The sequence below is a fragment of the Lichenostomus cassidix genome, chromosome 25 (assembly GCF_008360975.1).
Source record: "Lichenostomus cassidix isolate B80296 chromosome 25, HeHo_3.0, whole genome shotgun sequence".
NCBI classification, from domain to species: domain Eukaryota; kingdom Metazoa; phylum Chordata; class Aves; order Passeriformes; family Meliphagidae; genus Lichenostomus; species Lichenostomus cassidix.
Genome location: NC_139505.1, coordinates 4,339,907 through 4,350,498, shown reverse-complemented (window position 1 = coordinate 4,350,498; position 10,592 = coordinate 4,339,907). Strand labels below are relative to the sequence as shown.

General features: G+C 51.8%; 1 protein-coding gene and 2 long non-coding RNA genes across 6 annotated transcripts; 1 reads left to right on the top strand and 2 right to left on the bottom strand.

Annotated features, from left to right (window-relative positions):
* Window positions 1–3,655: 3,655 nt before the first annotated feature.
* Window positions 3,656–5,260, bottom strand: LOC146427404 (uncharacterized). The gene is made up of 7 exons (XR_014856476.1): window positions 5,208–5,260; window positions 4,709–4,865; window positions 4,617–4,653; window positions 4,452–4,581; window positions 4,152–4,370; window positions 3,994–4,072; window positions 3,656–3,946 (listed from the first exon to the last, which is right to left on the bottom strand). It is a non-coding gene; the product is annotated as an uncharacterized LOC146427404 (long non-coding RNA).
* On the top strand, window positions 4,821–6,737 carry LOC146427403 (uncharacterized). Its single transcript, XR_014856477.1, has 4 exons — window positions 4,821–4,860; window positions 5,262–5,391; window positions 6,322–6,642; window positions 6,704–6,737. It is a non-coding gene; the product is annotated as an uncharacterized LOC146427403 (long non-coding RNA).
* Window positions 6,542–10,488, bottom strand: LYSMD1 (LysM domain containing 1). 4 transcript variants are annotated; one of them, XM_085082240.1, is made up of 4 exons: window positions 10,286–10,485; window positions 7,779–8,080; window positions 6,886–7,049; window positions 6,542–6,623 (listed from the first exon to the last, which is right to left on the bottom strand). In XM_085082240.1, the coding sequence occupies exons 1-3, from the start codon at window positions 10,379–10,381 to the stop codon at window positions 6,920–6,922; spliced, it is 528 nt and encodes a 175-aa protein (XP_084938366.1). In that variant the 5' UTR covers window positions 10,382–10,485; the 3' UTR covers window positions 6,542–6,623; window positions 6,886–6,919. The 4 variants fall into 4 exon arrangements, with proteins under 4 accessions (XP_084938366.1, XP_084938367.1, XP_084938368.1 ...); XM_085082241.1 differs by lacking the exon at window positions 6,542–6,623 and adding an exon at window positions 6,705–6,800 and having other exon boundaries at window positions 6,991–7,049; window positions 10,286–10,487; XM_085082242.1 differs by lacking the exons at window positions 6,542–6,623; window positions 6,886–7,049 and adding an exon at window positions 7,091–7,403 and having other exon boundaries at window positions 10,286–10,488.
* Window positions 10,489–10,592: the final 104 nt, after the last annotated feature.

Genomic DNA, 10,592 nt, shown 5'->3' with positions numbered 1-10,592 from the left:
AGAGAGCGGAAATGGCAGAAAAACACAGTGAAAATGTGGTGAAAACGGGCAAAAAAACAGCTTCGGAAACGCCCCCTGCCCTCCGTGAGGGAGAGCCCGGAAATGGAATAGAAACACAGTTAAAACACTGTTAAAGCACAGTTAAAACACAGTTAAAACGGGCCAAAACCAGCCTCGGGAAACGCCCCCTGCCCTCCGTGAGGGAGAGCCCAGAAATGGGAGAAAAACTGAGTGAAAATGTGGTGAAAACAGGCAAAAAACAGAGTCAAAACGGGCAAAATCCAGCCCCGGGAAACGCCCCCTGCCCGCCGTGACGGAGAGACGCGGAAATGGGATAAAAACTGAGTTAAAACGGAGTTAAAACGGGAAAAAAAACAGCCCAAAACCAGCCCCGGACCCGTGGGAAATGCCCCCAGCCCTCCGTGAGGGAAATAGCGTAAAAACTGAGTTAAAACGGGGTAAAACCAGCCCGAAAACAGCCCGAAAAAAGCAGCCCCGGAAACGTTCCCTGCCCTCCGTGAGGGAGAGCCCGGAAATAGGCGAAAATGGGATATAAACAGTGTTAAAACGGGCAAAAAACAGTATTAAAACGGGCAAAAAACAGCCCCGGGAAACACCCCCTGTCCTCTCTGTGAGGGAGAGAGCGGAAATGGGGGAAAAACGGAGTTAAAACAGAATTAAAACGGGGTAAAAACAGCCCGAAAAGCAGCCCCGGAGCAGGCCAAAAGCAGCCCAAAAAACAGAGCGAAAACAGGCGTGAAACAGTGAAAAAACGGAGTTAAAATGGGCAAAAACCAGCCCGAAAAGCAGCCCTGGACCAGCGGGAAACGCCCCCTGCCCTCAGAGAGAGGGAGCCCGAAAATAGGATAAAAATAGAGTTTAAACGGGGTGAAAACAGCTGGAAAAACCCCAAAAACCAGCCTCAGAGCAGGCCAAAAAGCAGCCCAAAAAACGGAGCGAAAATAGGTGTAAAATAGTGTGGAAACGGAGTTAAAAGGGGCAAAAGACAGCCGGGAAACAGAGCCAAACCAGGCCAAAAACCAGGCCAAAAATCAAAGCCAAAGCAGCCTAAAACCAGCCCCAAAACAGGCCAAAACCAGCCCAAAAACCAGAGCAAAAATAGGTATAAAACAGTGTGAAAATAGAGTTAAAATGGTGTAAAAACAGCACCAAACCAAGCCTAACACAGTGCACAAAACAGAGCAAAAACAGGCATAAAACAACACAGAGTTAAAACAGAGCCAAACCAGGCCAAAAAACAGCCCAAAACCAGACCCAAAGCAGTGCTAGAACAGTCCAAAAACCAGCCCAAAAACCAGCCCCAAACAGAATCGAAATACTCCCAAAACCAGACCCGAAAACAGACCCAAGTCCCCCTCAAAATCAGCCCCAAAAAGGCCTTAAATGCAGCCAAAACCACCCCAAAACAGGTCCAAAATAGTCCCAAAACCAGCCCCCAAAAACACCCCAAAACAGCCCCAAATGCCCCTCAAAAATAGCCCCAAAACAGCCTAAAAACACCCCAAAACCAGATCCCTAAACAGTCCCAAAAACCTCCCCAAAACAGCCCCCAATCCCTCTCAAAACCAGCCCCAAAATAGCCTAAAAGACCCCAAAAACAGACCCCAAAATGTCCCAAAAACAGACCCCAAAACCACCCCAAAATGTCCCAAAAGCAGACCTCAAAACAGACCCCAAAACAGCCCCAAATCCCCCTCAAAACCATCCCCAAAACAGCCTAAAAGACCCCTAAACCAGACCCCAAAAGCAGACCTCAAAACAGACCCCAAAAACACCCCAAAACCATATCCCCAAACTGCCCCAAACCAGACCCCAAAATAGCCCCAAAACCAGCCCCAAAACAGCCCCAAATCCCCCTCAAAATCAGCTCCAAAAAAGCCTAAAAGACCCTAAAAACAGCCCCCAAAACACCCCAAAAATAGCCCCAAAACCAGCCCCAAACACCACCCCAAAACAGCCCCCAATCCCCCTCAAAACCATCCCCAAAACAGCCTAAAAGACCCCTAAAACACCCCAAAACCAGACCCCAAACTGCCCTAGAAACAGACCCCAAAACAGACCCTAAAGCCACCCCAAAACCATATCCCCAAACTGCCCCAAAACCACCCCAAAACACCTCTAATCCCCCTCAAAACCATCCCGAAAACAGCCTAAAAGACCCCTAAAACACCCCAAAAGCAGACCCCAAAAGCAGACCCCAAAGCAGACCCCAAAAACACCCCAAAACCATGTCACCAAACTGCCCCAAACCAGACCCCAAAACAGCCCCAAATCCCCCTAAAAAACACCCCAAAACCACCCCAAAACAGCCCCAAATCTCCTCAAAACCATTCCCAAAACAGCCTAAAACACCCCAAAATAGACCCCAAAACCATATCCCCAAACTGCCCCAAAACAGACCCCAAAACCACCCCAAAACACCCCAAATACCCCTTAAAACCATCCCCAAACCAGCCTAAAACACCCCAAAACAGACCCCAAAAACACCCCAAAACCATATCCCCAAACTGCCCCAAACCAGCCCCAAAAGAGCCCCAAATCCCCCTAAAAAACCACCCCAAAACAGCCCCAAATCCCCTCATAAACCATCCCCAACACACCCTAAAAATACCTCAAAACCACCCCAAAACCAGACCCCAAAATGGACCCCAAAACAGCCCCAAATCCCCTCAAATCCCCCTCAAAAAGAGACCCCAAAACACCCAAAAAGACCCCGAATAAATCCACACGGATTTCTTTTTTTCTCACTTTTATTGGAGTCGGGATTGATCCTAAAAACAGTGGGAAAATTCCCGAGGTTTGGAGTAGTTTTTTGGGGGAATTGGGGATTTTGGGGAGTTTGGGAATTGAGATTTTAGGATTTGGGATTTTGGGATTTGGGATTTAGCAGAGTCCATAAATATATATGTTATGTATAATAATAAAGCCCAGTGAGGCTGGAAGAGGGAAAATTCCCAAATTTTGGAGTTGTTTTTGGGAGAATTGGGAATTTTGGGATTCAGGATTTGGGGTTTGGGGTTTTGGGATTTTGGAGTTTGGGATTTTGGGAATTGGGATTTAACAGAGTCCATAAGTATATATGTTATATATAGTAGTAATAATAATATATATATATATGATATATAATAATAATAATAGGGCCCAGTGGGGCTGGAAGAGGGAAAATTCCCAAATTTTGGAGTCGTTTTTTGGGGGAATTGGGGAGTTTGGGATTTGAGATTTTGGGATTTTGGGGTTTTGGGATTTGGGGATTGGAATTTGGGATCCGGATTGTCCCCAATTCCTGCCTCTGCTGGGATTTGTGTCCCCAAGAGAATCCCAGTGTCCCCAGGAGGGTGGCAATGTCCCCAAGAGAGTCCCAATGTCCCCAAAAGAGTCCCAGTGTCCCCAAGGGGTGACAATGTCACCAGGGGTGTCTCAGTGTCCCCAGCAGGGTGACAATGTCCCCAGAGGTGTCCCGATGTCCCCAGAGGTGTCCCAGTGTCCCCAGGGGGTGACAATGTCCCCAAGGCTGCCCCAGTGTCCCCAAGAGAGTCTCAGTGTCCCCAGGAGGGTGACAATGTCCCCAAGACTGCCCCAGTGTCCCCAGGGCTGTCCCACTGTCCCCAAGGGTGACAAAAGCCAGACCCGGCGGTGACAATGCTGTTCAGTTTATTTACAAGCTCAGAGCAGGGAGGTGGCACTGTCCCCTCCTGTCCCCTCCCTGTCCCCTCCTGTCCCCTCTCTGTCCCCTCGCTGTCCCCAGGCAGTCCCAGGGTGACAGGAGGGGACAGCAGGATATTGTGTCACCCCAGAGTCCCCGTGTCCCCTGCAGGGTGCTGGCACGGTGGGGAGGGGCAGTGTCACCTCTGGGGACACCTGCTGTCACCTCTGCTGTCACCTCCTGGTGTTCTCAGTGTCACATCTCCAGTGTCCCTGGTGCCACCTCCTGGTGTCCATGCTGTCACCTCTGGTGTCACATCCCAGGGTCACCTCTGGTGTCACCTCCTGGTGTTCCTGATGTCACCTCCTGGTGTTCTTGGTGTCACATCTCCAGTGTCCCTGGTGCCACCTCCTGGTGCTCTTGATGTCACCTCTTGTGTCACCTCCTGGTGTTCCTGGTGTCACATCTCCAGTGTTCCTGGTGTCACCTCCTGCTGTCACCTCCCAATGTGACATCCCAGGGTCACCTCTGGTGCCACCTCCTGGTGTTTCTGGTGTCACGTCTGGGTGTCCCTGATGTCACCTCCTGGTGTCCTTGATGTCACATCTCCAGTGTTCCTGGTGCCACCTCCTGATGTGACATCCCACTGTTCCCGATGTCACCTCCTGGTGTCACATCTGGGTGTTCCTGTCGCCTCCTGGTGTCACTCAGTGTCACATCCAGGTGTTCCTGCTGTCACCTCCCGATGTGACATCGCACTGTTCCTGATGTCACCTCCTGGTGACACATCTGGGTGTCACATCTGGGTGTCCCTGATGTCACCTCTGGTGTTCCTGGTGTCACATCTCCAGTGTCCCTGGTGCCACCTCCTGCTGTCACCTCCCAATGTGACATCCCAGGGTCACCTCTGGTGTCATCTCCTGGCGTTCCTGATGTCACCTCTGGGTGTCACCTCTGGGTGTCACCTCCTGGTGTTCTTGATGTCACATCTCCAGTATCCCTGGTGCCACCTCCTGGTGTCCCTGATGTCACCTCTGGTGTCACCTCCTGGTGTTCCTGGTGTCACATCTCTGGTGTCCCTGATGTCACCTCCTGGTGTCACCTCCCAATGTGACATCCCAGGGTCACCTCTGGTGTCATCTCCTGGCGTTCCTGATGTCACCTCCTGGTGTCACCTCCCAATGTGACATCCCAGGGTCACCTCTGGTGTCATCTCCTGGCATTCCTGATGTCACCTCTGGGTGTCACCTCTGGGTGTCACCTCCTGGTGTTCTTGATGTCACATCTCCAGTGTCCCTGGTGCCACCTCCTGGTGTCCCTGATGTCACCTCTGGTGTTCCTGGTGTCACATCTGGGTGTCCCTGATGTCACCTCCTGGTGCTCTCGATGTCACATCTCCAGTGTTCCTGGTGCCACCTCCCGATGTGACATCCCACTGTTCCCGATGTCACCTCCTGGTGTCACATCTGGGTGTTCCTGATGTCACCTCCTGGTGTTCTCAGTGTCACATCTCCAGTGTTCCTGCTGTCACCACTGCTGTCACCTCTGGTGTCACCTCCTGGCGTTCCTGATGTCACCTCCTGGTGTCACCTCTCAGTGTCACATCCAGGTGTTCCTGATGTCACCTCCTGGTGTCACCTCTCAGTGTCACATCCAGGTGTTCCTGATGTCACCTCCTGGTGTCACCTCTCAGTGTCACATCCAGGTGTTCCTGATGTCACCTCCTGGTGTCACCTCTCAGTGTCACATCCAGGTGTTCCCGAAGTCCCCGATGTCACATCCCAGTGTCCTCAGTGGCACATCTCTGATGTCCCCAGTGCCAGGTTCTGGGTGTCCCCAATGTCCTTGCTGTCACATCCCAGTGTCCTCAATGGCACATTTAGTGTCCCCAATGTCACATCCCAGGTGTCCCCAGTGTCAGATTCATAGTGTCCCCAATGTCACATCCCAGTGTCCTCAATGGCACATTTACAGTGTCCCCAGTGTCCCATTCCCAATGTCCCCAGTGTCACAAATATCCCCAGTGTCCCCAATGTCCTGTTCTTAGTGTCCCCAATGTCCATTCCCAATGTCCCCAATGTCCATCCCAGTGTCCCCAATGTCCATCCCAGCAGTGTCCCCAGTGTCAATCCCAGTGTCCCCAGTGCCAGCTTCTGGGTGTCCCCGATGTCACATCCCAGTGTCCTCAATGGCACATTTAGTGTCCCCAATGTCACATCCCAGGTGTCCCCAAGGTGTCCCCAATGCCAGATTCATAGTGTCCCCAATGTCACATCCCAGTGTCCTCAATGGCACATTTAGTGTCCCCAGTGTCACATCCCCAATGTCACATCCCAGGTGTCCCCAGTGTCAGATTCTTAGTGTCCCCAATGTCACATCCCAGTGTCCTCAATGGCACATTTACAGTGTCCCCAGTGTCCCCAATATCACATGCCCAGTGTCCCCAGTGTCACATTCCCAGTGACTCCAATGTCCCCGATGTCCCCAATGTCACATCTCAGTGTCCTCGATGGCACATCTCCAGTGTCCCCAGTGTCCCATTCCCAATGTCCCCAATGTCACATCCCAGTGTCCCCCAGCAGTGTCCCCAAAGTCCTGTTCTCAGTGTCCCCAATGTCCCATCCCTGTCCCCAGTGTCCATTCCCAGTGTCCCCCAGCAGTGTCCCCAATGTCACATCCCAGTGTCCTCAGAGTCCATCCCAGTGTCCCCAATGTCATGTCCCCAGTGTCCCCAGTGCCAGGTTCTGGGTGTCCCCAATGTCCTTGTTGTCACATCTCAGTGTCCTCCATGGCACATTTAGTGTCCCCAGTGTCACATCCCCAGTGTCCCCAATGTCCATCCCAGTGTCCCCAGGGTGTCCCCAATGTCCCCAACGATGTCACAAGGCAAAGATGTCATCCTTGGTGTCCCTGAGCGCCGCTGCCCACTTGGCTCTGCTCAGAGCTCCAGCTGTCCCCAGTGTCCCCAATGTCCCCAGGTGTCCCCAATGTCCATTTCAATGTCCCCAATGTCCCCAGCAGTGTCCCCAGTGTCCCCAGTGTCCATCCCAATGTCCCCAACGATGTCACAAGGCAAAGATGTCATCCTCGGTGTCCCTGAGCGCCGCTGCCCGCTTGCTCCTGCTCAGAGCTCCAGGTGTCCCCAATGTCCCCAGGGTGTCCCCAATGTCCATTTCAATGTCCCCAGGATGTCCCCAGTGTCCCCAATGTCATGTTCCCAGTGTCCTCAGCAGTGTCCCCAATGTCCCCAAAGTGTCACAAGGCAAAGATGTCATCCTCGGTGTCCCTGAGCGCCGCTGCCCGCTTGCTCCTGCTCAGAGCTCGAGGTCCCAGCTGTCCCCCCCGAGGGGACAAAGGGCTGTGGCCAGCCGGGCTGGGGACAGTGCTGTGGGGACAGAGGGGACACCAGGTGACACCACTGCCACCACCCCGCCCACAAACACCAAATTTTCCCCTATTTTACACCATTTTTCCTCCAATTTTGCCCAAATTCTGCTCAAATTTCGCCCCAATTTTCCCAAATGTTTCCCAGATTTTTCCCCAATTTTATCCCAATTTTTCCCAAATTTTTCCCCAGTTTTATCCCAATTTTTCCTGCAATTTCACCCCAATTTTGCTCCAATTTTCCTCCAGTGCAACTCAAATTTTCCTCCATTCTTTCCCAATTTTTTCCCTGATTTTACCCCAAATTTTTCCCAGTTTTCCCTCCCAGTTCCTCCCAGTTTCTCCCAGTTCCCACCTGTGGATCTGCAATGCTGCAGTCTCCTCGGAGCAACTGAAAAACCCAAATTCTCCCCCTTCTTTCCCCATTTTCACCCCAAATTTTGCCCCATTTTTTCCCTGATTTTACCCCTGATTTCCCCCAAATTTTTCCCAAAGTTTTCCCAAGTTTTTCCCAGTTTTTTCTCCCAGTTCATCCCAGTTTCTCCCAGTCCCACCTGCCCTTCTGGCTGCGGATCTGCAGCACTGCACCTCCTTGGAACAACCGAGAAACCCCAATTCTCCCCATTCTTTCCCCCATTTTTCCCCCAAATTTTTCCCAATTTTTTCCCAGTTTTCTCTCCCAGTTTGCTCCCAGTTTCTCCCAGTTCATCCCAGTTCCCCCCAGTCCCACCTGCCCTCCTGGCTGCGGATCTGCAGCGCTGCAGCCTCCTTGGAACGTCCAATCTCGGCGTCCAAGCGCCGCAGGAAATCCGAAGCCGACAGGTCATGGCGGGAAGGTTCCGGAAGGTTTTCCTCGGGAATGTCGCGATTATTATCCCGATATTCACGATTATCCTGATTAACCTGATTGACCTGATTAACCTGATTAACCTGATTGACCTCGGGGTTTGCAGGGGTTGGGATGAGCAGGGTGGGCTTGAGGAAAATGGTGTCGGAGCTGTAGAGGCGATTGGCGCGCTGGATCTGCTCCATCTGTGGGATAATTAATTAATTGGGATGATTAATTAATTAATTGAGATAATTAACTGGGATGGGATAATTGGGATTGGGATGGGATTGGGATGGGATAATTGGGAGGAACAGGGTGGGTTTGAGGAAAATGGTGTCAGAGGCAATTGGCGCATTGGATCTGCTCCATCTGCGGGATAATTAATTGGGATGATTCATTAATTAATTGGGATGATTAACTGGGATGGGATAATTGGGATTGGGATGGGATAATTGGGAGGAGCAGGGTGGGCTTGAGGAAAATGGTGTCAGAGGTGTAGAGGCGATTGGCGCGTTGGATCTGCTCCATCTGCGGGATTAATTAATTGGGATGATTCATTAATTGGGATAATTTATTGAGATGATTGGGATAATTAATTGGGATTGGGGTGAGCAAGGTGGGCTTCAGGAAAATGGTGTCGGAGGTGTAGAGGCGATTGGCGCGTTGGATCTGCTCCATCTGCGGGATAATTAATTGGGATGATTAATTAATTGGGATAATTTATTGGGATGGGATAATTGGGATTGGGATGAGCAAGGTGGGCTTGAGGAAAATGGTGTCGGAGGTGTAGAGGCGATTGGCACGCTGGATCTGCTCCATCTGCGGGATAATTAATTAATTGGGATGATTAATTAATTGGGATAATTTATTGGGATTTTCAGCATTAATTGAGATATTTGGGATTGGGATGGGATAATTGGGGTGAGCAGGGTGGGTTTGAGGAAAATGGTGTCGGAGGTGTAGAGGCGATTGGTGCGTTGGATCTGCTCCATCTGTGGGATTAATTAATTGGGATAATTAATTAATTGGGGTAATTTATTGGGATAATTTATTGGGAAAATTTATTGGGATAATTGGGATTGGGGTGAGCAGGGTGGGTTTGAGGAAAATGGTGCCAGAGGCGATTGGCACATTGGATCTGCTCCATCTGTGGGATAATTAATTAATTGGGATAATTAATTAATTGGGATGGGGTAATTGGGGTGAGCAGGGTGGGTTTGAGGAAAATGGTGCCAGAGGCGATTGGCACGTTGGATCTGCTCCATCTGCAGGATAATTAATTGGGATGATTAATTAATTGGGATAATTAATGGGGATAATTAATTGGGATGATTGGGATTGGATTGGGATTGGGACAGGAATAAGACTGGGATTGGGCCAGGAATAGGATTGGGATTGGGATGGGATTGGGATAATTGGGATCTGGATTGTATTGGGATTGGGATCTGGATTGGGATAATTGGGATTGAGACAGGAATAAGATTGGGATCAGGATTGTATTGGGATTGCGACAGGAATAGGATTGGGATCAGGATTGGGACAGGAATAGGATTGGGAATGGGATTGTATTGGGATTGGGATAATGGGGATTGGGATTGTACTGGGATAGGATAATTGGGATTGGGATTGGGACAGGAATAAAATTGGGATCAGGATTGGGATTGTATTGGGATTGGGACAGGAGCAAGACTGGGATTGGGATAATTGGGATGGGATAATGGGATAGGGTGGGATGGAATTGCATTGGGATTGGGACAGGAATAAGACTGGGATTGGGACAGGAATAAGACTGGGATCTGCATTGGGATAATTGGGATTGGGATGGGATAATGGGATAATGGGATGGGATGGGGACAAGAATAAAATCGGGATTGGGATTGTGTTGGGATTGGGATGGGACAATGGGATTGGGATGGGGACAGCAGAGGGACAGCGTTGGGATTACTAAAGGGAACAGTACTAAGATTGGGATGGGATAATGGGATAACGGGATAGGATGGGATAATGGGCTGGGATTGGGATGGGATAACTGGGATTGGGATGCGCTAATGGGCTAATTGGGCTGGGGACAGCAGAGGGACAGCAGGGGGACAGCAGGGGGACAGCAGAGGGACAGCAGAGGGACAGGAGGGGGACAGCAGAGGGACAGCAGGGGGACAGCAGGGGGACAGCAGAGGGACAGCAGAGGGACAGCAGGGGGACAGCGCTGCGATGGACAGAGCCAAGGCCGGGCAGGCGACAGGCCTGGGGACAGCCTGCCGTGCGAACCGGGACAGCAGGGCTCGGCATGGCCCTGGCGACCCCCGCTGTCCCCTCTGTCCCTGCTGTCCCCTCTGTCCCTGCTGTCCCCCGGTGTCCCCTCTGTCCCCGCTGTCCCCCGGTGTCCCCGGTGTCCCCAGGCCGCTCACCGTCACCCCGTAGCGCAGTGCCAGCCCCGGCAGCGTGTCCCCGGGCTGCAGGCGGTGCTCCCGCGGCGCTGCTCCCGCTCCGCCGCTCCCCGCCATGCCCCGGCCCGGTCCCACCGAGGGTCCCACCGGGGATCCCACCCGGTACCGGCCCGACCCTCAGCCCCGGGCCCCCCGAACCGGCGCGATGCCTTCTGGGAGTTGTAGTTCTGAACAGCCGCTCTCCGCCGGTATTTCTAGTAAACACACCCATTGGTGAACTACGACTCCCATCATGCAGAGGTGCAGCGCCCAGCGCTCGCTGATTGGT